Source organism: Ceratotherium simum, chromosome 7, assembly GCF_057802395.1.
Source record: "Ceratotherium simum simum isolate JZ-2026a chromosome 7, ASM5780239v1, whole genome shotgun sequence".
NCBI classification, from domain to species: domain Eukaryota; kingdom Metazoa; phylum Chordata; class Mammalia; order Perissodactyla; family Rhinocerotidae; genus Ceratotherium; species Ceratotherium simum.
The window spans coordinates 10,965,531-10,992,705 of NC_141906.1; the positions used below are offsets into that span (position 1 = coordinate 10,965,531).

Genomic DNA, 27,175 nt, shown 5'->3' on the forward strand with positions numbered 1-27,175 from the left:
GGACAAGCGGTGCATCAGTGTGCGCCCGGGATCCAAACCCGGGCCGCCAGCAGTGGAGCGCGTGCACCCAACCACTAAGCCACGGGGCCGGCCCTCCTCTTAGTCTTTTTTAAAAATTGGGACTTAATGTTGAAACATTTTTGTCATTTACCGACAGAATAATGAATTTCTCATTTAACCGACTGACGTGATTAGATCAATTCCTAGGTCAACTGGTCACATATAAAAACCCATGAATTGGTTCACCTGGGAGTGAAATGCCAGAACACATCTTCATCAGGGAACCTTCGAGGAAGGACAGGTAAGGAGATTATGTATATCGTGGACGTGACCTCATCTGAAAGCGGTCCAGACCTCAACTACAGCATCAGTCATACTGAACTGCAATTTATCTGCTCACGAGCATCTCTCTCCAAGACTTCTCGGGTGAAGGACGGTATCTTATGCACCCAAGTGCCTGTTATGTCTTATACAGGGCCAGGTGGTTATTTCTGTTCTCTCACCACAGACTATGGTTTGCATGCAAGCCGGCTACCTTATAAGCTGCGAACAGGGTCAGATTCAAAGGAGAACACAGGGACCCTGAAGAAAGGAGGAGGAGATGAAAGTCTCTGAAGGTAAAATCGCACAGCCCCTTTCCTTTAGGATGGTGAAAAAGTTTTAGTATAAAAAACACCCAAAGCCTGCTTTGCCCAGCTCCCCAGGATAGCAGAGGGATGCTAAACGCACCTCCCATGCACCTGGAACCACCATCAGTTATTTTTATCATTCCAAATCCTTACAGGATTTCATGAGCACCATAGCTTCCCAGGGGACTTCCCAGGGGATAGGATAGAGCCAGAGTTCAAATCCGGGAGCCAAGCCTGGTTATGAATTCCAGCGCTCAATTACCAGGGAGGGCAATGTACTAAATCTCAATCAGCCTCATTTCCTTTATCTGTAAAATTGGGTTAATAATATTTACCTCACAGAATTTGTGAAGATCAAGTAAGACAGAGAAAATCAAAGTCCCTGCCAAATAACACACGATTCATAAATAAGTATGGCTTCTCTTTCTTTCGACACCAAAGTCTTTCCCTTGAGTAATGCCTCTACTGGAATTCACAGCCAGTCCTTTAAGAGGCCTTCTGGCTCTCCGGCTGCTCAGCGCACACATGGTAACCCCTGCCCGGGACAGAGGCAGGTTGATGGCTGTCCCAGCACAGGTGGCCAGCTCCTGGCTGGGCTCCTAAGTGGCCCTGCCTCTGTGGTAGGCGCTGAGACACGGCCAACCCTGTATCCTCCCACATCTGTTCCATCCACGAAGAACTTCTTTATTTTCTCCATCTTTTGGACTTTGGTCTCATATCCATCCTTCATAGGACAAGGGCGGGCTGGCCCAAGACAGGGCCCGGCACAGGCTTCCCCTAACTGCCCCCTTTTGTTCAACCTGCACATCTCTAGCCATCAACGGGCAAGGCACTGAGCATTTCTTTTCCACTTTCAGGAAAAGCATGGTATTAATTGTGGTTCTGGAACCAAAGAGCTTGGGTCCAGTTCCACCTCCGCCTCTCACCATCTCTGGTCTGACCTCGGCCAGTACTTAACCTCTCTCTGCCTTAGTTTCATCCTTCGTAATATGAGGAAAACAACACAGCTTGTTTGGGGGAATTCAATAAGGCACATGGTAAGTACTCAATAAAATTTAGCTCGTTTTATTTATTAAAAAAGCAAAAACCTTTCCATATATTATATATATATATAAATGTATTGTGAAAGTTCTGGAAGGATATGCATAGGAGGGTTTATGTTGGTATCCTTCAGGGAGCACGTAAAGGAGAACTTTTATTTGATATATACTTGTACCATTTTACAAGCATGTGTTATTTTTGTAATTTAAACACTTTTAAAGAGAACACACTTTAAAAAAGAACACACTTGGGTATGGTGAAGAAAAGCAAAGGAAGGGAGAGGGAGGGAGGAGGGAAAGAGAAGAAGAAAAATGGCTTCCTTGAGGCAGAGTCCAAGGGCTGGGTCACAGTCTTGACTGGTTGAGACATCCTGGTTATAGCTTCAGTGCTAGTTGCAGAGTTCCCAATACTTTGTCTGGGAAACCTTCTGCCATATGTATGTCAGCCCTACATAAATTTCCTTCATAATTTCTCCAGTATTCTAGGTGGGAGTAGGGGTGGGGGGAAGCCCAGTTCTATAGAACCAAGTCACTCGGGCTGGAGGGGTTGGGGACGGGGGGTTCTGATCTCGTTCACAGTGGGAGGGCCACCCAGGCTCCTGGAGCAAATTAGGGGGCAGTCAGCAGCTCTCCTGGGTCTCAGGGGAGCAGAGGGGCACATCCAGGACAAGTTGTAGGAAGCTTCCACACTACCAGGTAGGAAATGCTTCCAAGAGACCTGGGTATGTCCCCACAAGAGGTCCAGACCTCTTTGCCTGGGAGAATGAAGGAGGGCTCTGCCTCTTATGGAAGAATTTTCTAAGCTGCCTGTTTCTCCAATGTCTCATGAAACACAGACTGAAGCAAGCAAAGGTTTGTTTCACTATCTTCTGAGCAAGAGCCCCCACAGGGTTACTCACCTTCTTTCCCCACCCTAAAAGCTCAGAACCATGCATAGTAAAAAATCATATCCTTTTTTGGTAAAAGTTACATTATCAGAACACCAAGAGCAATGTTGCCTACTCCTTATATGTAGCCAAGACATTCATTTAGCCAACCCACATTTCTGACTTTTTCAAAGGGTGAAAACCCTCTCGTTCCTAACTCTCCTCACATCACTTCTGATGGGCAAAAACCTTATCAGCTCACAAAATGCATGCCCTGAGAAGCTTGCATTTCTGGAAAACCACCTACCATATAGAGCATGCTCTATGAAAATTTATTTTCAAATTGCAAATACTGTATTGTTTCTATCTGTAGCCAGCTCCACCCAAATACAGTTGTTTCTGCTGACAACTATAACAGTATTTCTCCCACTTTATTAATGCCTCTAGTAACAAAGTTCCTACCAGCCAAGTATGTCCTTGTGACCCATTCCCACCACTCTATTTGCAACCCACCCCCACCCCTGACGACACTCACCCAAAGGAACTGGATCTGCTATAAAGGAAGATGCCAAAAAGGACCTTCAAGAAGGTGACTCACCTTTCTCGTGGCTGCTTGGCGGTGGCGGTAGGGGCGGGGAGGTGACTAGTTTGGACTTGTCATAGTTGTTAAAGCTCTGACTGCGTCGGTTGTTAGCGGGGGTTGGCCCTCCGCGTGTTTTGGCCTCGCTGCCTGCAGCGGATACCCTTGCGGTAGGACCTGGAAGTCTAAAATGCAAAAGCAACAGAGGAATGGATTCAGTCTCAGGAGAAGAGCAGCGTCTCAGAAGAAGGAACTACGACCATGCAGGAGGTAAAAGAAACCATTCAAGACGTTGGGTCTGTGGAGGCTTGCCAGTCAAAGGATTTCGTGGAACCACCACAAACATCTAGGCTAGTAATGACCCCAGTAAAGTCCAAGAGCAAAGCCCGAGCAGTTTCCCTTTGAGCAAAGAGAGAAATTTTGAAGGAAAAATATATGAATATGTTTGCTGATTAACAATACAAAGCTCATCTTCCTTTTTCTCTTGGATGAGCAATTTTACTTTTTCAATAGGGCCAAACCGTGTCGTCTCTAATTCTATCAAGCGTGGAACACAAAGGCCTGTTAAGATTCTAAACTGTCTACCTTGTATATGCATCTGTTTCGGTAGGTATCAAAAATGGTTTTTGCCATAACCCAGGGATGTAAATATCAAGAAAAAGACATAATTTGTAATGGTCAGAAAGGGAAGTACTACCACTTAGAACCCAACACATCTGTAGTGAAAACTTATTGCCTGGATGGAAACACTTGTTCAGACATCCACTTTCCTTCGATACCTGACAACCTGTCCCTGTAGGCGTTACTCTGAGGCTGCAGCCCAGCTTCTCCGCACAGTAGATGAATAAAATCATACATTCTTTCTGTAAAACCAGCAGGAATCTGTTAGCCTAAAAACATGCACACACTTTCCCTTTAAATAAAACACCTCACTTTGGGTAGTTTGGGAAATAAAAGCAGACTTCTTTGTAATATATCTAAAGACATTATGGCCCATTCCCCAAAGAGTTAAGGGTAAGATTCCCCAAATCAGAATTTCGGTTCAGGGACTAAGCAGGCTGTTTCCAATCATTAAAGTTGAAAGATGAATAAATGATGAAATATTTAGTTATATCTTTCCGCTAAAACCCACTTAGCTGCGTTTAAAAGCCACTGGAACCTCAGCCGACTAGCATCAGATCTAGTGATAAGCCTGCATTTTCAACTCATAAACCTTTCAGCCTTCTCTTTCCACGCAAATCTGTAAGCTCCAAAGAAGTCTGTAGTCTGGAAGCATTTTAGATGTAAGCAGGCAATCACTTTAAGCTTTTTCTTGTTGGCCGAGCAAGAAAGATGGTTGTAGAGTAAACAGAGAACATGAGCTGGTGTGAGAGGATTGTAAAACTTATACAGTTAGGGAGAAGCTGGCCCGATGCCCTGACTGGGAGCTGGGAGAGAAGAAAGCGAGTGAGCTCTTCCCCCACCCAGTGGCAGAGGGAAGGCATCACTTCCCACTGCTCTGCGAGGATTTGCCCCCCTCTGTTAATTTATCCCAGCTTGTTTGGAGAAGATATTCACCCCCATGAAGACAGGCACAGAGTGGGGTGCAAAGCCAGCAGTGCCAGTGCCCGTGTACCAGACGTGGCCAGCACAACCGATCAAGGAGGTCCAGCAATGGGATCTTGGCTCCTCTTGGTTCTGCTTCCAACACAAACAGCATCCTGCAAGCCCTCCAAGGCAGGGTTATCTGAGTACCCACAGCCAATGGCAGAGCTGCTGCAGGTGCAGACCTGGGGCTCCTTTGGACTGGACTCTGCAGGAGCCTTTATGCCCACGGATAGGCCTGGAAAAGGATTACGGACTTGTTCCAAGATGATGTCATGGCAACAGTACTAAGTGGTGCAGGGTAACACAGGTCACAGTATTCTACTTCAATAGGGAATTTGCAAAGAGCAGGGAAGCAAAAAGCAATGAGGAGGGAAAAGATGAATTCTTTACAGAGTTGCTAGAAAGGCCCCACTGCCCTGATCTGGGCCTGGACCACAGATTTTTCAGGACAGCACAGGCCTTTAGAGAGGCAAGAAATCAAAGTATTACATGGGATGGGCACAACCTTGAATTAGGTAGGCAGTCTGGTCCTCTCTGAGGCAGTGTGGGACAATGGATAGAATACAGGCTTTTTCCATACACGTGACATTGCACCAGTCTTATAATCTCAGATTCATCTCCTCTATCTGTAACTTTAAAATAATAATAAAGTACCCAATGGGATAGTTGTAAATTTGAAATGGGACTTAAGGTCTGGCCTGTTGCAAGTACTCAATGCCTGTTGGTTCCTCTTCCTATCCTCTCTGCCGAGCATAGACGCATAAAGGAATTGGGCATTATTATTATTATTTGTATTATGGTACAAAAGAGAATCAGACAAATAAGGAAGGAAACAGATGGAGCTGGGTTGGAGTATCAGAAGAGAGCTAGACAAAAATCAACATACAAGAGTCTGAAATCAACATTTTCAAAGAGGCAAGACAGGATTCCGCAGACGGGACTTGTCAACCCCCTCAGGAACATTCCAGAAGAGAAACTGCTTCATCCAAGTATCTGTGACCTTACACTTGGGGTGCCTCTGTGGGCCCCCTCCGCAGAGTGAAGCACTCCTGGTCTTGGGTTAACTAAGGCAGCTCTGGGTTTCACATGGGTAGTCATCGTCAGGTTCTCTTCATTGAGTCAGGACCTAGAGGTGCGCCTTTGATGGGAAAGGCATATCCTTCAAATGGGCTGCAGGGTTGTGCCAAATTTTCTGAGACATGGAGAAGGAGTTCTCGAAGGCCTTGAGGGCAGATGACATGGCAAATCAATGATGGTTGGCATATACCTAGCCATCAAAAGCCACCACAGAGCTCAAGCCAACTCATGTCACCCTCTACCACCATTGCCATTACACCCTCGTCAGGACAGCTCCCTTAACTTGACCAATGGGAAAACTGGATGGAGACCAAGTAACTTCTTCCACGTTTCAGAGAGAACCTATGTCAACACCATGCTTTAAAATTTGAGTTCTGCTGTGAATGGGGCTGGACAGTTGCTTGCTCTAAAGCAAGCCTCTTCCATCCTTCTGAAATTTTCAGCGAAGTCTACGTCACCTACAAAGACCATGAATGAATGTGTGATGTGTGAGAAGTAAGGAAAAAGGCTTAGGTTGGATCCACCCTTGAGGGAACCAAAACATCCCTGGGGATAGTGAGCCAATCCACAAACTGAATTAATTCAGACTGAACTGTAAGTACAGGATTTCAAAGCCAAAAGTGACCATGAGAATCTAAGACACCTGAGCAATCGTGGGGAGGGCACTGGACTTTCTACAAACTGAAGAAGGGAATTTTCATGTTTGTGTTTGTGTGTCCCCCCTCACTCCAAATTCATATGTTGAAATCCTAATGCCCAATGTGATGGTATGATTTAGGAGGTGGGGCCTTTGGGAGGTGATTAGGTCATTAGGCAGAGCCTTCATGAATGAGATTAATGCCCTATAAGGGGATCCATAGAGCTAGCTCACCCCTCCCACCATGTGAGTACACAGTGAGAAGTTGGCAGTACGCAACCTGGAAGAGGACCTTCACCAGAACCCGACCATGCTGGCACCCCGATCTTGGACTTCCAGCATCCAGAACTGAGCAACAAGTTTCTGTTGCTTATAAGCCACCTAGTCTGTGATATTTTATTATGGCAGCCCAAATAGACTAACACAGGGTCCTAGTTCAATCTTATCAAGATCTTAAGGGGCTGATTGACCCCAGCTGACATCTAAACTATACACATATTGATAAAAGAATATGCAGGAGCCGGCCCTGCGGCTTAGCAGTTAAGTGCGCATGCTCCGCTCCTGAACCCCAGGCATGCACCGACGCACCACTTGTCCGGCCATGCTGAGGCTGCGTCCCACATACCGCAACTAGAAGGGTGTGCAACTATGACATACAAGTAACTACTGGGGTCTTGGGGAGCAAAAGGGAAAAAAAGGAGGAGGATTGGCAACAGATGTTAGCTCAGAGCCGGTCTTCCTCAGCAAAAAGAGGAGGATTGGCATGGATGTTAGCTCAGGGCTGATCTTCCCCACAAAAATAAAAAAAAAAAAAAAAAAAGCAAAGGTCAGAAGTCATTCAAGGAAGGGAAATGATGACCTCGGAGGTTGGTGGGATGGTCAGGGAAAGTTCCAAATAAACGTGACCCCAGAGCAAGACGTGGCATGTGGAATGGGGACGTGAGTAGCAGACAAGAAGGTAGGGAGCAGAGGTGTCATCCAGAGGAAAGAAGCTGGTGTGTGCTGGGCCTTGGGGGACAGAGTGGCAGGAAATGAGGCTGGAGAAGCAGGCATGGGCCACGGGAGGAGGACCTTGTGTGTCACAGGATGAATCTTAGACTTGGTCCTGCCCTCCAGTAACGAGACATTAATTAGGGAGGCTGAGGGCAGAGCTCGAGTTGATAAGCAGAGTGCCTTCTAGTTTAGTGACACAGACCCTAGGCCACTGGCTAACAGTGTGAAGTTCATTATTGTTAACATCATGTGTATCACGCGAACTTTCGTCAAGCCCCAGTCTGGAAGCAGCAGCTGTCTTTACGTTAGATTCCCTCTTTGCTGAAGAGCTGGGTCTTGCTCACATGGAACAGCTGCAAGTACCACAACAGACGCTGCCCGTGGTGCCTGCCTCACCGAAGAAAAGCAGAGAGAGGGGAGCAGGGCAAGTCAACCCCGCGTCATTTATACCCGCGTCATTTATAGCACCAGAAGGTTCCAAAAGCTCCTTAGCAAGAGAAACTCCACTTCTCATGATCATTCCATGTCCAAATACACTTACAGAATGACAGAGGACACAGATGGGTCCTTTGAAATATACACACATTGCTTTTTTTAAAAATAAAGTTGAAGGAAACTGGTGTAATAAAGAGGGGAAGAAAAATCCTGCTGCTATTGGAGCCACGGTCAATTTCTCCACATGTGCAGAGCTGAGCAGGCAAGGCAGTAAAGCTGCCGTTCCTGGCACATAACCCGCGAGTGCATCCCAGCTCCACACGCGGTACGTGCTGATGGGAAGAAAGCCGTGCTTCCCCCCAAAACCACTTCAAAGGCCAGGAGAAGATGGCCCTCCCAGGAAGGATGTCAGCTTGTGTGCACATGCTTAGGACCTCGGCGGGCGGGGGGGTCACAATCAGAGATGCTTTTTGCCAGACAAGATGATTAAATGCTAAATCTCTCATCTCCAAGGCATCTGCTTTTCCACAGCTGGGCAGAGAGGGCCACTGATTCCTCTCTAAAAGATGGTCGCACAGAGATCAACTCTGGGACAAGTGGCTTGTTACCTTTTAGCCCCAGATCAATCCAAAACACCAGCATGGCCATATCTGCTATTATGGTGCACTGATTACATGCCAGGCATTAAAGGCTTGGAAGTGACTTTATTTAACCTACATAACACTGTGACTGAGGCAGAACTACCCCATTTTACTAGTAAGGAAACACAGGCTCATGGAGATGAAATCACTTGCCTGGGTAACACAGTAAGTGCTCAAGACAGGTTTTTCGTAGGTTTGACTGTAAAGCTATACTCTCAGCTACTATGCTTCTCTGCCTTCCGCAGGTAGAATAAGCCTAAATAGCTGGGGCTCACCAGGGATGCCAGGGGGCAATGATAGTGGTCAATGGCAGAAATTCATGGAAATTCTTCATCCCTGTACCAGTCCCCTCCATAATCCCCGTCCCTGAATCCAGATTCAAGGGCGAGACTTCCCACCCTGTTCAGTATCCCTGGTGCCCATCAAGGTGTTTGTCTCTGGCTGGTGTTCAATTGACATTTGCCCTTGAACAACAAACCATTTCCAGAGCTTTGGGAGAGGTGTCCTACTCAGCCAGAGGCAGTAGGGCTGTTTCTTTTGGCAACCAGGCTTTACTGCTACACTTAGTGGTGTCTGATGAACTAAAATGCTTCTCAGGGGCCGGCCCCGTGGCTTAGCGGTTGAGTGCGTGTGCTCCGCTGCTGGCGGCCCAGGTTCGGATCCCGGGTGTGCACCGACGCACCACTTCTCCGGCCATGCTGAGGCCGTGTCCCACATACAGCAACTAGAAGGATGTGCAGCTATGACATACAACTATCTACTGGGGCTTTGGGGGAAAAAATAAATGAATAAATAAAATTTAAAAAAATAAATAAATAAATAAAATAAAATGCTTCTCAGGATTGTGCCCAAGGCCAGGGGTGGGGAAGTAGGGCAAAGGAAGGAAGGAAGAGTATTAGGCAAATAATGAAACTAAGAACATCCTTTTACTGGCCTCATCAGAGACAAAAGCACCCAAAAGAAATTCTAGGTGAGGGCTGAAGGAAAGCCAGACCTTGGCTTTGGGTCAACTTGGAAGTCCTGTGCCCAGCACGGCCTCGGGGCAGAGGCAGACAAGCCCTCATCCTTCAGTGCTTCCTCTCTCCCCATGGCCTCCCAACCACTGCCTTCTTCCATCACCTGGGACTGATAAGAAAGCATTCACGGGATGGGCATGTGCTTCCAATTAGCTGTTTTCCCAGCCAGCTCCTGTTTTCTCTATCTTCCAGAACTGAGCACATCGTGGGAACAGACACTAGATTTCAGGTTTCCTCCAGGCTCACCCTTCTCCTTTCCTTTCCGATGTATGGACATTTGCATGACACCCAAAACACTGGGAAGCCAGTTTGCCGGTGCAGTGGGTGTCTGCTCTGACTTGGGTCTTGTGTTCTTTGTTGGGGGAAGCAGTCACTCTCTAGCATAGTGCTATGGATCTATGTGTACCCCCCCAAAAATTCAGATGTTGTAACTCTAATCCCCAGTGTGATGGTGTCTGGAGATGGGGCCTTTGGGAGGGAATTAGGTCACGAAGGTGGAGCCCTCACGATGGGATTAGTGGCTCATAAGAGACAGGAGAGAGCTTGCTTTCTCTCTCCCTGCTCTCCACCATGTAAGGACACAGCAAGAACACGGCCACCTAGAAATCAGGAAAAGGGCTCTCATCAGAACCCGAACATGCCGGCACCCTGATCTCCGACTTTCTGGCCTCTAGAACTGTGAGAAATAACCTTCTGTTGCTTAAGTCACCCAGTCTATGGTGATTTGTTATAGCAGCCTGAGCTGACTAAGACACATGGCTATGAGATGCAGTGACGAAGGTTGGTCCCCGGAACCAAGTCTGAGTAACATGGTGACTTGCTCTACAGAGATGCAACTGCCGTTGGCTCCTCCCTGCACCAGGCAGACCCTGAGTTGGGCCTCCCCATGTGTAAGCTTTTTAGAAAAGTCACTCCAGTCAGAAAAGGCCCCTAGAGCCTAAGAGTGGGGCAGCAGGCAGACATTCAGTACAGCTCCGTCACATGGATGCAGAGAGCAATGAAGTGTGAGTACCCCTTTAGCTTTAAGTGAGAATTCAATGAAAACTACATACTAGTCGGAATGAGGAGGAGATTCCAGCCCACATCAAGTTCTGTCACGATGCTACAAGGGCAATGAGAGGCAGGAGGCCAAGAGCAATGGTCGAAACAGAAGATTTTACAGAGCAGCTTCAACAACCACAAAAATACCAAAATTCCAAAAGGAGGGGGAGGGGAGAAATGTAACACAGTGGTTAAAGTGAGGGTTCTGGGCTCAAATTACGGTTTTGCCACCTTCTGTGTGACTTTGGGTAACTTACCGAACGAACTTACAAAACTAAATGCTAGTTTCCTCATCTGTAAAATGACCTACCACATGAAGACTGATGTGAGGATTAAATTAGATGATGCATTCAAATTTGTGCATAATAAGCATTCAAGAAACATTAGCTGTGGATACCTTAAAAATAACAGTAGATACAACGATGTAACTGGCTTCCCATACCCTGCAATGGGTCCTCATAGGATTCAGCTGACGCCAAACTCTGAGTCAAGAGAACTAGTTAGAAAGCAGGCCTAATTTTTACTTTCAGAGAAATGAGACCACGGTACCCAAAAGCATCCAGAAACGAAAATGAGACATAGCTGCCTTGCTACTTTGTCTCCTCTGACCAATTAAATTCATGCTTTAGGTCTTTATAACTCACGAGAAAACCCATCCCACATTAGTAATTTTAACAACAACAACGAAAAGCACAACACACATACATGAGATGCAGGTGAGGTGGGACCAGGGCCAGGACAGAGCAGGGAGCCAAACTTGTCAAAAAAAACCACCTCGACACTCACCTCTCCCTAAATCAGAATGGGTTTTGACGACCAAGCAATCAACGTCAAAATCAATGAAATGCAGAGACGCTACGTACACTGCAATCTCACTTACACACTGTCACACACACACACTCCTTCAACAACCCCACAGCCACTCTCAAAACTCTCCGACATTGGGTCATTAGCAAAAGCATGTTTGGTTTTCTTGAACAGCAAACATGAAATGGGGAGAGGGACCAAAAGGAAGCAGCCAGAACAAAGGGAACAGTGGGGTTGGGTGGAAACCATGCTTTGCAGAACACAGAGAAAGTCTAACCTAGAGATCTTTTTCTGACCCAGAGTGAAGCGGATGATTTTGCTTTGAGATGAGTCCTTGGATGATGCACTGCATGACAGGAAAGAAAAAAGTGGAAGAGACGCGTGAGGAGAGAGAAGATACGTTAGACACACTAATATGTGAGTACACGACAACGCAGATGCTCCTGGCTTTCCCTCTGCCCACTTTTCCCACAATACACAGCTTTCTTTCTAGGTCTAAGGTTTCTGATTTGATAAATTTCCAATGTGAAGAAATTGCTATCAAGATTATCTAAGAACTTCTGTGGTTTCTTTTCTTTGTTTTTAACTCCAAATATCTTTTCTGCTATCAGTCACTATAAGGCCTTCTTCCCACAATGAGATGCTGAAGCAAGGCGTCTCTGACAAGTAAACTTTATACTTTTCTAAAGTATCTAGATGCTTCTGTTTCACATGCTTGTTTTGCCAGGGTGCTTTTCATGAATGTCCCATACAGTTGACCCAAAACAAGGGTATAGATATTTGCAAGTTTTGTTGGTCTTGGGAATTTTTGCTCTCAATGGTATAGAAATGATCATTTAAAGTCTTCAGAATTTGCTAAGTTCTGGACTTTGGACCATAAATTTGTAAATATGAAGAATCATGGTTGGGCTTAAGAGAAAAAGTTAAACTTATTTACTGCCTTATGAAAGATAGAAATATGTATCTTTCTTGCATCCATACTTTCTATACACGTTCATAAAAGGATCTGAGAAATACAAAGTTGGTGTCACTAAACTTAGGATGTGGAGGAAGAGACAGAAGAGAATGGAGAAAAATAATAAAGCAATTTTCTGGATTTTCCCTAAACAGCTGTCTGAATATTGACAACACATAAGGTAGACACAGATGGAGAAGGAAGCAAGTCTTGGGGACTATGCTCCTCTCCTGGACTCTACACTCGTGAGGAATTTTATGTGGATCAAGTTCTTGGCCATCACGTCAATTAATGACAAGAAGTGAAGTGAAGAGATAAAAGTGGGTCTCCAGTTGGCCATCAGGGAAGAGCTGCTCTGATTCCTTCAGGCCAATGTCTCAAATTTCCTTGGCCAGCTTCCCAAGCTGTTTTATTAACAAACATTACGGAAAAGTTGCCAAGTTTTAGTATTTACTATCTCAAGAGGTACCCTATTTAGGCCTGTTCATATCCGGCAGAGTTCTAACAGAGGACGAAACCAAACCTGGCATTTGGGGCTTGCATCAACATTTGAGATTGATGACCAGGGTCCAACCACTACCCTTGGGACTTTGTTTATCCAAGTCAGAACTTAGGGGTAGAAATACAACGGAACTGGGCCAGTGATACAATTTTATTATTCTTAAATTTATAGCCAGAGCATTAACATGGGATATCATATCCCTAGAACTTGAGAATAAGATTATCCTCCGGAAGTAAAATTGGAAAGCATCAGTATATAATGGATGAAACCAGTCATCTGCAGAAGTAATCCAATCTGGGCAAGATAAAGGCTGAGCGAGGACATTTAGCAACCCCAAAGCCCAGTCCATGTCACCACCTTGCAGGGACAGGGGCCACAATGGCAGGAACCACTCTGGAATAAACGAATACAAAACTTGGCTTAAGTGAGATTGGCTCTTCTCTAGGTAAAGCATTTACTAATAAAAAGATGTTTTTTCTTACTGGGAGATGCGTGTCCTAGCTGGAACACCTGGTTCTTTTAAGAAAACAAACGCCTACCATGGAAATGGATGCCTCCGGCTGGCATAGCTCAGTGACACAAGCCCAGTGTTTGTTAACACATGCTTCTTGGAACCCTCTGCAGTAAGATGCTCCATAAAATAAGATTTCTGTGGCCAAGTTTGAGGAATGCTTTCTATGCTCCCTTCTGAAGATTCACAGTGCACACGTGTTCATCTCCCAGGCTTCTTCATCTCCAATGCCACCATTTACGTAACTGCTCAAGCTAGATCTAATCTCCACTTTGGTGTCATGTCCTCAGAGAGACCTTCCTATGAACCCAACCTAACTTATCAACGCAATCCCTCTGAATCCCATCATCTTATTGTAATACTAACTATCTGATATTTCTCTTCCCTGTTTACTTGCCTGCCTCCTCCAGTAGAATGTAGAAAGCAGGCACCTCGGCTCTCTCATTCACCCTTGACCCCCAAAGGCCTAGAACAGTGCCTGGCACACAGAAGGCATTCAAACACTAACTAAAGAAATGAATGCACGTTGGCAGATTCAAGGATCTGCATAAACCTGCAATAACAGTTCTAACAACTTAACCCAGATTATTTCCGAATTTTCTCCCCCAGAGAACCATTCCCCGGCAAGTTACCATCCAGGGAATATGCACTCTGCAGAATGCACTGTGGGAAATGATGTCCTAACCACTCAGTCATCCAGGTCCATCAGGGAACCTGGGATCAGAGAATGGCTCCCACTCAGGTGGTTCTCCAGGAAAGGGCAAGGGTGCAGAGGCTGGCTGCCTGGCTGTCTGTTCCTCATTGCTAGGCCAGGCATCTCTGCTGCCCACAAATTTCCATAATGTGAACTGGATATAATTAGATAATTAATTAGGGGATCTGATCTACATCACATCCATCACTGCTGGTTTTAACCCCGTCACAGTTGGGAAACAGCACTTCTCATGGGAAAAAAAAGCTGTAACCATCTATAAGGCAGCTGCTTTGTCTGACCTGCTTTGTGCTTTGCCCAACTACGATGGGCGAGGCAGAGTGTGAAGGGCTGCGCGAAGCCCGACGATTATTAATGCTGGGCTCTGAGGGACTGGAAAGAAAAGGCCATTACTCTCCAGCACAGATTAAATGAAATCAAGCAATCAATTTGATCAGTGACATTTAGGTTTGATGGCTAAAGGTTTACGGCTTAAAAAAACACAATCATTATAGACTTTTCTCCAGAACTTTACTATGAGTCAAAACTTTTCTAGTTCCTAATCCTCTTTTTCTACCATCAAAACAAATGTTTTACAAGGTGATCTTCTGCAGAGTTGTTTAGGAATGCAACTATTCCCTTTGCGACACATTAGATGGTCACTACCCTGGTGTTCTGCTCCTACATCATTCTGTGGTGAGTCCCACTGGCAAGCACGGGTCCCTCTGGGAACACCAACAAAACCCAGGCCCTAATGCCGCAAAGCAGCAGACACCACTACTGACACTCTAAGGTCAACAACCCAGTCACATTTAACAGTCACTGCTCCCAGCAGGGGATGCTGGCCCTCTCAGGGAAGGTGGCTGCCACCTTCCCTGCTAAGAACCACTTGCCATCTTTCTTCCGTGCTCTCAATATTTCTCTTCTGGCAAAGCAGAGGCATCTGCTGGCACAGAACTTTTGCCTTCACTGAGTAAAATTACTCACACATAGAACACCGAACACCCAGCTTACAGGCAAACACGCGGAATAAGTTTGAAGGTCTATCTTCGGGGCTGTTTATTGCATAGGACCGTGTGTATAAAAGGCCAGAGTCAAGGCAGCAGCAGCAGCTAATTAGCTTTGGCTGCTGGCGATTCTGACCTATGAAAGTACATATCTCCACCAGGCACAGAAGGAGGCCTCACTGTATCCATTTCAAGGTCATGCTAATTCCCCACTAACTACCAGTATTTCTCAGCACTGAAGCAGCTCCAAAGAAAAACACGCTCGGTGTAGGCTAGAATTTGGACGGCACGGAGGAGGACCCCAGAAGAAACAGACTTCTCAGCTGGCGCGGAGCCCCCACCTGGACTGCATTTCAGCTTGTGCTTTTGACTGCTGATGTGGCGCTGGCTGGTGAGGCTGGCACGGGGCTTGGGGATTGGCTGGCACCTGTTGCTGAGGAGTGCCAGCCTGGCACTGGGCCGGGGCCCCGGCCACCTGGGACACGGCAGGCGGCAGCGGCGAGGAAGGGTGCTGCTTCTGGGGCTGCTGCTGCTGCTGCTTGTACCGGGAGAGGCTGAAGAAGAGGCCTAGAATGGCCTTGAGGTTTCCATTCCTGATTTCTGCAAGACAGTAAAGAGATTCTTGTTAAGAAGAGGAGTCTTTTCCTGGGAGCCCTTTCTTGCTCCCATTTGATGGGCTGTTCCAGCCCTCACACGAGTTTAATTCCTCTAGGATGTGACAGATTTCCTGAACACTTAATTGGTATCATAGTCAATTAAAATCAGGCCTAAACCACAAAGAAATTAGCTTATTCTCCCCACTGGGATTAGAGTGGATACCCGAGGCAAGTTGCAACTGGATATCTGGCAAGTGCCAGGAGGAAATTCTCAGTAAGGACACAATCGAAAAAGAGGCCCGAGCAAGACTGTGCTTGTCTCCAGGCACAGAGGAAACTCACTGGTCTCCTCGCAGCTCTGCCAAGTCCGAGTTCTACACTTCAAGCCACCTTGAGTGTGCCAGAAGGCTGCTGTCCCACTCCAGGATCCTTGCACTGCTTTACCCAATCATCCTGCCCCCAAACACATGGCTCTGTGTCTCTCTCATCTGCTGAATAAACAGCTTTAATTTGGGGTGGGTGTGGGGACAGGCTATAGGACTTGCTTCCATAAAGAACTACTTACACAAAAATTCTCCTATATTAAAAGAAGTTAGAGTAGAGTGGGGATAAGAAAATTTTTATCGCAGATGGAATTTTTCAGACGTTAAAATGCATTTGCCTCGAGGCATGCATGAAGAGCTGCAGAGCAGGAATAAAATATTGACTCACAGGCAGGGGCGATGGATCACAAGGGGGTTCCTCTTGGGGCAATGCCTCCTTTTATGCAGTTAACACCAGATGCTGATGGCCGGGGGCTAAACTGACCCTGAGAGTGAAGCAATGGGGCCACCCAGCTTGAGGGACAGAGAAGAAGGAAGCTCGGGGCTCCCTCTGCTTTGCTTCCACCCGAGGCTGCATTTCTGTTTCTGAACTGGCAAGGGGGTTAAAGGGGGTGGGGTTGGAGGAAGGGAAGCCCCCCTGTGTGGGTAATGCACACCTCCAGGTCAGCTCCAGACTGGGGAAGAGGCTGCTGATAAAGGAACGAGAGTTTCCTCCGAGGACCAGTAAGAGGCAGAAGGTATGAATGGGGTCCTTTCAGAAACAAGCCCGGTTCCCTGTAAGCCTGCCAGTGTCCTGGGTGTGACTGCTGAGTAGGCCAGGCTAAGTTACTTCCTGTTGGAGAGTCCCCTCCTCCAGGTGCTAAGGAAACTGACAATACAAACTACGTGAATCCAGCCTTCACTCTCTACTTTGGGAGCCAGCAGGTTCTGACTGTGGGACAAAATGGACATGAGCACAGCTTTTGGAAAACCTAAGGCACGAGTTCCAGTCTGTACTTGACCACTTACGAGCTGTGCAACCCTGGGGAAGTCACGTAATCTCTCTGGGCCTCAGTGGCAATATTGGCACAGTTTGCCCCATCACACAAGGTTGCTTTGCAAATCAAATGGGAACGTACATGTGAAGGCCCACCGTGAACAGTGAAGTTCTTCTCTGGTCTGGGTTACTGTATGATGACTGTGCCCCAGAATCCTGTATGACATTCCCATATAGCTCCAGCTTGTGCCTTAAAAACGATGGCTTTTACTATGGCGATCTTACAATTCATCATGCAAACCATGATAGTTTTGTGTGTGTGTGTGTGAGGAGATCAGCCCTGTGCTAACATCTGCCAATCCTCCTCTTTTTTTGCTGAGGAAGACTGGCCCTGGGCAACATCCGTGCCCATCTTCCTCCACTTTATTTGGGACGCCGCCACAGCATGGCCTGACAAGCAGTGCGTCGGTGCGCGCCCGGGATCCGAACAGGCGAACCCCGGGGCCGCTGCAGTGGAGCACGCGCACTTAACTGCTTGCGGCACCCGGCCAGCCCCAAACCATGATAGTTTTGAGAGTGAAAGGGAGGAGCTTTTAATTACGCCAAGACGACAGGTATAAGCCAGGACTGACCTGGACAAATCAGGATGTTTATAAACCACTGTGTGCGACGCAGGGAGCAGAGAAAGGCCCAAGGAGGCGGCCAAGCCCCCACAGTTCAGCTTAACCCTTCAGCTCTGCTTCCTTCTCCATCCTAAGGAAACCAGAGGGGAAGTATGCACCTGCGGCTTGTTCCTCTTCTGCTTCTAAATGTTCTTACGAGCACACAGGGTCAAGGAACAGGAGGCTCAGACAGGACGAGTCAGTTGGCTCTTCATTTTACTCATGGGGAAACAGAGGGTGAAGTGACACACCCACGTTCCCCCAGCTGGACAGTGATGGGCGTTAGGGGGACAGAATCAAGATGAGGCATCAAGAGCTGGCACGCAAGGCAGCACCTGGTAAGGAACTTGGGAAAACAGACAATTTCCCCTCAGAATCAAATTCACTGGAGGGAGAAAGTAGAGCTAATCACAGGGATAAATGAAAGCCATGGAAGATTTATTTTAAGTGCCTTTTATAATTGTTGTCAGGTTATATATAACTTGTTTATAATAACAAGAGCTCCCGCTAATGAGTCTGTATCAGGTCAAGCTCTCACCATGCACGATCTCATTCAATCCCTACAGCCTGGGAAGGGAGTAGTATTACCCCTGCTTTACTTAAGGGGAAACAGCAGCTCAGAAAGGGTTTATGGCCTCTCCAAGGTCATAAATGCTGGAGTTGGGATGTGAATCGAGGTTTTTCCGGCTCAAAGCCCGGTTTCCCAACACTGTGTAACTTGGCTTCCTTGTACACCCATCGTGTGTGGTGAATTTAAAAGCACACCAGATAATGTTTTATTTATTAAGCTAGCTGGCAGGTACATAAGTATTCTTTATTCTTTTTCTGTAAGTATTCTTTTATTATGGAATGTATCAAACATTTGACACATGACAACATGTTTGATACATTCCATAATACAGTTTTTTAAACCACGCAAGCAAAACAGAGAAGGGAGGAACTCACAATTCAGCACATCCAGGCGCTCGGGGCTTGACCGCTGCAAAAAGCAGTGCTGTCCACGTCGGCCCCTCATAATCTACCAGCCCAGGCAGGGCAGACAAACGGAGCCGCCTCTGTCATATTCCCTACCTGCTGGGCTTGTTAATTATTTCTGGTTCACAACACAGCATTATCCTCTGAAACATCTTTTTATTGTCTTGTTTACTTTTTACAGTGTTCCCTCAGATACACTTGTGCTCAGGAGGCAGCATTTCTATTATAAAGATCACGGGGTTTTGGAGCCAGAAAGATCTGGGTTCGAATCTCTGTAGTCCATCATTTATAGACTTAGAGTTTTCACAAGATTCAACCTCTCTAAGCCTCCGTTTTCTTCTTTAAAATGGGCATATGCCCTGCTGCACCTTTCCCACCAGGTTGTTAGGATAATTAAGTGCAGATAAAGTGAGAAAATGAGCACAAAGCACCTAGGACACAGCCTGACTCTGTACTTCCATTCTTGGTTCAGAAAATACGGTCCGTCTACCTGCAGGCTCCTTGGAACTCACCACAGGGCTCTGCACCCAAAGGAAACCTAAGGAGCTGTCCATGCCTCTTCCTGCTCATCCCCCTCATGCCAGTCACCGGCCCAGAAGGAAATCAATCCCAGATAATCTCATACGAGAGAAAACTCAATGGTGATCTTTCTGGGTTTTTTAAAACAGCTTTATTGAGGTATAATTTGCATCCAAACTAAGTGTACAATGATTTTTAGTAAATTCCAGTTTTAGAGTATTTCTATCACCCTGAAAAGATTCCTCTTGCTCATCTGCAGTCAATTCCCAAACCACCTCTAATCTCGTTTCTATTTCTACAGATTTGCCGATTCTGGACATTTCATATAAATGGAATCATGCAAAATGCAGTCTTTTGCATCTAGCTTCTTTCACTTAGCATAATGTTTTTAAGGTTCATCCATGTCAGTGCATTTATTATTAGTTTGTTTCTCTATGTTGCTGAGTAATATCCCAGGATATGGATATACCGCATTTTGTTTATCCATTCACCAGTTGGTGGATATGTGGAATGTTTAATTTTCTTTTAAGAACACACTTCAAGAGTGTTGGATGCTCTGATTGGGGTGGGAAGCCACACAGTTTATGCCATGGGTGGTCTATAACAGACAGTATCCAAAATAGCTAGAACTGTGCTCTTTCCATACTTCCAAACAGCATTTGTCTGTGCTCCATGAGGCCTGGTAATCTAGCTCCACAGGCAGTCTAAAAACAAAATCCATCAGCCCACAAAAATGTTTCCTTCCTGACATTCCCAAGGTTGTGGAAAAAGAGTATCATTTTGTATCTGATCAACTATCCTCACCCTCTTGATTTCCAGAGAAGAAAAAAAAATGTAGACCTGGAGACTGACATGCCCAAGGAGACACAAACTAGCTGGTGTCTAAACCAGCACAGGAACTCTGCTCCCCTCTCTCTTCTTGTGGCCAGCCTGTGTAAACTGCAGAACAAACCACACAGGCCATATTCCAATTTCCAAGAGAATTCAGTATTGCCTTCGTTCCTAATGTCCTTCGGTTCCGAGTGATCTCTGCTCCCACTGGCGGGTACTAATTTGCATAGATGTTGCAGGGAAGGTTGGGCATAGACTAGGATAAATAGGAGAGTTACTTTCTTTCAACATTATTTAAGAGAAACCTCAGGCCTGCTTAACCAGGCACAAGCATTGGAATAATCTAATACAAAGAAACCTGCTTTGTAGGGAAGAAGGGATTCAGAGCCAAAGGAACCGCAGACTGCAGAGTCACAGAATTCCTATTCAATTTCCTAAAGCCCCGTTGTAAGGTCCCCAGCTGATTCGGAACTGTGGATTCTGTGGCGTCATTCCTCCAGATGGGCCATCTACACGACCTACATTTACAACATAACTTTCCAGCCCGTGCTTATAGCCCTTGTGCGAACTGCTCTCCAAGCCTGTCAACGACTCTGCACACGGGGGAAGTGGCTGGAGGGGGTGGGAGCAGAGCCCACAGCCCCTTCTGGTGAGGGACAGAACGGTCCCACTCACTGCCAAACCCAGGAGATGTGGGCAGGGGGATATGGAAATGACCCACCTGCTGCTACCCTAACACTCTGGAAAGACTTCCTGCTTCCTGGCTCTGGGTAAGAGGAGGAACAAGTTCAGCATCTGGGTCTCTGGTCAAGGCAGCAAACCCAGGTCAGAGCTCATCAACTCAGCAACGGACTTCACTTCAAAAGCATCCACTCCTTCCCAGAGGCACCTAAAGGATCTTCCTGCTTCTGTCTCTCCAGTCTTCATAAAGAGCTAGTCCTCTGCCCCATCGTATTACCTATGCCCCATCTCCGTCTAGATTTCCCTCCACCTTTCTCTTCTGTCTGGTGAATACCTAGCCATCCTGTAAGACCCAGGAGAAACATCACCACCTCTGTGAAGGCCCCTCTGCCACAGGCAGAGCTGACTGCTGCCTTTCTTTGGGCACCACTGGATCCTCCACATACCACTAGCACAGCTCGCTTAGTAATTGGAATTAACGCTAGTTTGTAGGACTGACTTGACTCTCTATGTAGTCCAGTGCCTAGCACTGTGCATGGCATAGAGGAGGTGCCCAGCGAATGTTTGCTGAACTGAACAGAACATGCCTTACCCCTGGACCCCTGCTTCTCCCTTCCAGGAGGAGGGCTCAGGGCCAAGTGTTCTCAGAACTCCCAGGGATAACGGCCATCCTTCCTCACAGGGACAGGTTTACAGCTGCTTGTGACAGGTGCGCTGTGTGTTGGGGCGGGGCTGAAGGGATCTTGAAAATCGCCCAGAGCAGGGTGAGGCTTCAGCTCATGTGACTCCGACAAGCCTCCAAGGGCAACAGGATGGGTCTAGCCTTGGGGAACCCTGAGGGGGTGGGGAGGCCTCATCCAGGGGAACACTCCAAACCAGCAGCGTCTCCATGGGGCTCACCTGGGCCTGTAGCCTCTGCCCTGGAACAAAGGCTCTCTATGGCTCTCTAACAGGCAGGTCGGGGCAGGCCTGAGCTGCTGAAATGCTTCAAGAACAGGTGCATACACTGGCCTGTGTTCCAAACCCAGCTGTAGTCGGAAAAGGGTGGAGACGGACCTGTGGGGCTTTCCAACCGCTGATGTTTTTTCATCAGAGGAGGAGCCTCGGGGCACTCAATCATCTTCAAAGGGAAAACAAAAAGCATTAAAACTACATTATTTCTTTAAACACTATAATGCTTTTCTAGTGGTGATGCATGCAGGTGGTTAGAAGTGGAGTGGTAGTGAACAGTACAAAACACGCGGCCTTTGAATCCACCGATGGGAGCGGCTCAGCTGACCTCGTGGGCCGCCCTTGTCCCACATGGAACTTTATCTCCTTGGGCCTTAGTTTCCTCATCCGTACGACGGGGATAATACGAATACTGACCTCGTAAGTTTGCTGGTGATTAAATATGGTACAAAATATGTACAGCACTTAGTTCAGTGACTGACGCACGGTGGGTTCTCAATAAATGGTTTCTATTCTTATAATTTGACAGTATGTCAAGTGAGATATTTCCTGTAACCCAGAAATTATGAATAAGGCCTATCTGAGGATAAAAGGCTCTAAGTACCCTTGCTTTAAAAGTTCAGGGAGTTGACAAAAGTTGGGACCAGTCATGTTCCTGCAAGACTGTACTAGTCCAGAATTGGTCTAACCCCCACACACCATCATCACCATCCCCCACCACAACAAAAAATCTATGTAAGAAGATCCAGATGAGATTGAGAGTGGGGGACGGTGGTGATGCTTGATGATCACAGACACAGGACATTTCCTCCCCTCACCAAGGAGCACGAAGCTGTGGTCCTTGCACCCCACAAAGTCAAAGGAGTGGAGGCTCTAGGAGAACCACTCCAAGTGGGGGTGCTGGCGTCCTAGTTCCCAGCTGGACAACTGCTTAGCAGAGACGTGGCAGATCTGCCTCTTGGCCACCTAAGTCGGGGGGTGAAAGAGCTGGAGAGAGATCATATGGTGGGGGACTTTCAGGTGACAGGAGGCCCGTTCCACCTACCGCAAGTGAAAGACGAAGCCCACACATTCTCGCTGGTTCTATGGTGGACATGGAGGGATAAGGAGAACGAGGTCCATGTCCTTACCAGGACCACCTTAGCATGGGGACAAAGAATGGCCTGAGTCAGGGGATGAGACATGAATGCTACCAGCTGAGGGTGAGCTGGAAGAGCTGGTCAAACCTCACGAAAGACAACCAGGGCCATGGGAGCGAGCCCCTGGTCAGCAGGACATGCACAGACTGCCACCCAGGACAGTGGCAATCATGGCTACCAAGAGGAGGACAGTGGCTTCACCACCAGCAGAATTCTGCTTCCTCTCCGCTGTCCCAGTCCTGGAGGCTCAGGCACAGGAACGAGGGAAAGAAAAGGAAGCCAAGTCATCATGCCCCCACAACCTTCCAAAGCCACTTGCACTGCGGGGCATAGGGGAAAAGAGCTTTGAGTAGAGTTTGAAATTGAAGTTTAAAAATGAACAAGACTGAGGGGCCGGCCCGGTGGCGCAAGTGGTTAAGTGCGCGCGCTCCGCTGCAGCGGCCCGGGGTTCGCTGGTTCGGATCCCGGGCGCGCACCGACGCACCGCTTGTCAGGCCATGCTGTGGCGGCGTCCCATATAAAGTGGAGGAAGACAGGCACAGATGTTAGCCCAGGGCCAGTCTTCCTCAGCAAAAAAAGAGGAGGATTGGCGGATGTTAGCACAGGGCTGATCTCCTCACAAAAAAAAAAAAAAAAAAATGAACAAGACTGAGTCATAAATATTGACATAAACCCGTTCTAATGACTGAATTGGACTGAAGGGTTATGTATTCTGGCGAAGACACCATTAAGTGAGTCTCGATCAAGCAGGCAAGATGGGGGGTCAACATAGCACAGTTGGGGGCAGTTACTGCTCTATAAATATACCATAAACCCACTTTACAGTTGTACCCCAATGACTGATACCAAACACACTGGTTACAGGATGCTCTTCTATGCTCAGAGACACACAAGGGCCACATCCCAACATCAACAAGGGGCTGGGGGCTGAGCGGTTCTTTGCATGATATGCCTCCACCGGCTGCACAACCTCTTCTGAGCCAGTGTTCCAGCTAACAAAGAGTTCTAAATCTTCTGATTTTTTCCTGCTGTATGTGGCATGCCTAGATTTTATCCATCTGCTGTTCTAAAAGACACCATGAACATGAGCTCTGAAATCACACAGACCTGGGTTCAAATCCTGGGTCTGTCACTCACCAACTACAGGCCTTGGGGATGTCACCCGTAACCTCTTTAAGCCAAAGTTTTCTCATCTGTAAACTCAGTCTATTATAAATTCCAACTTCAGTTGAGAGAGCTGGAGCTGATGCAGATAAAAGCCTTAAAAGCACAGTTAGTACTTATTTATTCAACAAATATTTACAGAGTAGATTCTCTATGCACTAAGGTATAGAGGGAATGGGGCAGGTGGTGGGGAGAAACAAGGCAGAAGGCAGAACGATGGGTAGATAGATGGCAGAGTGGCCAGGGATCACCTCCAGGCCACAGGGGATGACGCCGGCTTACAGGGCCTGCATCCCCTAGAGCCCCTTCAGCTGAGTGTGACTCAAAAGGTGCCTGCTGATGCTCTGCTGGGGGCACAGGCCTGGGGTCCGATCACTCCCAGAAACCAGGAGGAGAGTGTGCTGCCACCCACCAGCCAACACAAGAACGCTCTCCCAGGAGGAAACGTGTTCCTCAGAATGGGAATTTGCATCTCCCTACCTATCCATGGAAGCACCACCACCAACACCCCCACCACGCCCTAGCAATGTGCATTCCATACGTCATTCAGCCCACATTTCATCCCCGTGGAGGAGGGCCCACACCCCAAGGCCAGGGAATCCTCCAAGGACTCTCCTCTCAGAGCGGGGATTAGGACTGCCACTCGACAGTTGCTTTAGAGACCTGGGACAGGCCCAGCATATCAGAGGTCCCACTTGGGAAATTCCAACAGTCCCACTCAGAGACACGACACACCCACAAGGCACCAATAGTGGCCACTCACCCCTAATACCCGAAGAGATTACAGTTCAGCAACATAGCCAGAAAAACCAACCTTTCACCACAGAGCAGAGCAAAGGCAGGCGCCAGGCCCCAAATGGATCACATCTGCAAACTTACCTGCTCCATTGGGCTGCTTCCTGCCTCACTGCTCCCCACCCACCTCCCCACCCTGACCACCGGAGTCCATGCTGACAGGCATCTTTTCAGAAAGCAATCTCGAGAGGGAAAGGTGGTGTCATCTGAAGCCCAAACGGCTTTACCTGTTCTGGGAAAAGCGGAGGCAGGTGCAGCCTCACCAGCCTGGGAGAACGCCGGGGCCCATGGCAGCTCCTGAGCTGGCAGCTGCTTGTATTTACAAACAGGAGAGAGCGCGAACGTTTCCAGGGAGAGATGTTGCCCGAGGAGGCTGAGAATTCGGACCAGCCATCTCCAGACCAATACCTAATTGAACAGCGAACCACCAGCAAATGCTAATGTGCTAATTAGCCACAAAATTGGAGTTAATTAAAAACGAATCAGGATGTCAAAATGGAGCATCTCATTAATAAATCACGTGTTTTTTTTTTTTTTTTTGAGCCAGGAAAAGTGCTGCTTCTTCTAATAAAAGGAAGAGATAAGGATTGGGCATTTTTCCCTGGGAACTGTACAGTTTAAATATGTTCTGTGGTTAAGCGTTCTCTCTCCCAGAGATAAGGCCCAGCTTGATAATTAACTGAACTGCTAGTCAGGTGAATGAAACCAGCATTGTTTGATCAAGCCCTTCTCAGAAGCAGCACAGAAGCGGCCCTGTCTTCACTCCTCCTTCGTTGTCTTGCAGACACAGCGAGCACAGTTAAATCTGCATTCTTGGAGTGATTCTTTAGCTGTCAAAAAGTTGACATCCTCAAGTCTAGACAAGCATCAAGCTGCCTCAAAACCAGAAGGAAAACAAAACCAGAAGAGCCCAGCAGCACCCCTTGGCTTCACTGGATTAATGTCATCAATAGGTAACAGGTGGGCATTTCCAAGGATGCAAGGCAGCCTCATGCCCGGGGTGCTGACTTACCTTCTGCAGACAGTCCCTGGATGTTAATTCCCTTAGCTGCCAGGAAATTCAAGCAGGCATCTATGTTTTCAATCTAGGGGGAAAAAAAACAACAATATACACTCAATAAATGTTCAGCCTCCTCCAGAGTCATCTCTTATTAGGAACAAAGGGCTATGTCAGAGAGGAGGTTCATTGAGCATTGGCTAAGGTTCTCAATGAGGAAAGACAGGAGGACAAAAAAACACCGGATGAACGGATGGAGGGATGCAAGTCAGGACTCTCCTTTGTACTTGCACAGGAAAAGGTCACTTAATATCCCAAGCACACAGTGCCAAAAGTCAAGGCCTTGGATTGCTCACGGCTGCCAAAAATAACCAGGGTGGAATTGGACTCCTATGTTGATCACTGTCACCAGTGCAATCCTGAAAACTTGAGTAGTTGCTAGAAAAATGGAGGTGGGGACGAAGTTAGTGGACCCACCCATCCACCAGCAGCTGGGAGAAATTTCCAGCCACCAAGGAGGCAGGCAGTCAAATGTAAAGATAGTGAATGGGAGTTTCAGCAGGAATCTGGGTAGTGTTTACTCACAAGATTCTCAGGATGGCAGGCATTACAGATGGAGGGAGGGCTGCAACCTCACTGATCCCCTCTGTCCTTTCTGTTTTCTGTAGCAAGAAAGGACCCACCACCAGAGTCTTGGAGGCCTTCACGGTTTGCCAGGGCTGATGCCATGGCCAAGGGCAAGCTAACGTCCAGCCCTCATGAAAGAATAATGAGGTCATTCCCAAAGGTCTGATTTGACTTCAGTTGTCAGGGCTAATTATTTTTTGGTCTATAGGAAAATGTTCGGGCTTGATTAGTGTCAATGGTGACTCTAAGTAAAAGAAACTGCTTCTGACCTGGCACAAGGATCTTTGAATTTCACACAATTTGCATTTCACAATAAAGATCCCCCTCACCTCCACAACCAGGCACCACATAACTTCCCAGGCTCCATCGACATTCTTATGAACTCAAACCAGTATTTAACCCACGGGGTTTACCCTGAACTAATAAATGACCGACTTTCACAGTGTCCATGTGACCATTCTCCATCCCCTTCTCCAAGCAATATCATGATGGCTCCTTCAAAGCCAAAGAGAGTGAAGCACCTACAATTTAAGAGCTCTAAATTGAGTAGAGTATGGCTCCAAGGCCATCTTCCTGAAGTTCATGTCCACCCTCCCCATGCAATCCTGCATTTTTGTCTCTATTCCCAGTCTTCACATCTTCCAAAAGCTTCAAATTAAGCTATGGGACACCGGAATAAAACTGCACCCATTTTATAAGAATCTGCTCAACCCTGAGCTTAAGGTTACTCCATCGTTGCATTTTTTAGCTCAGGTTCCCACCTCCTTCCCAGCCTCCAGCTCACCTTCAAGGGTCCGCATCTGGGAGGTATTTTTTCATCTCTAAGAAAAAGGGCAGAATGCAATTTCCTGCAAACCAAATAAATGCTGATGCTATGGGTTATGCCTGCCACCATCGCAGAAAATCATTTCTTAGAAAGAGGGA

General features: G+C 47.2%; 1 protein-coding gene across 4 annotated transcripts in view; it reads right to left on the reverse strand.

Annotated features, from left to right (window-relative positions):
• The window catches only part of NAV2 (neuron navigator 2), a 697,375-nt gene that overhangs the window by 200,641 nt on the left and 469,559 nt on the right, over positions 1–27,175 (reverse strand). For all 4 annotated transcript variants that reach the window (XM_087433096.1, XM_087433094.1, XM_087433097.1 and 1 more), the window contains exons 4-6: positions 25,640–25,712; positions 15,357–15,615; positions 3,134–3,300 (exon numbers count right to left, since the gene is read on the reverse strand). In XM_087433096.1, the coding sequence (XP_087289222.1) occupies positions 3,134–3,300; positions 15,357–15,615; positions 25,640–25,712 (499 nt within the window). The remainder of the gene's footprint in view (positions 1–3,133; positions 3,301–15,356; positions 15,616–25,639; positions 25,713–27,175) is intronic.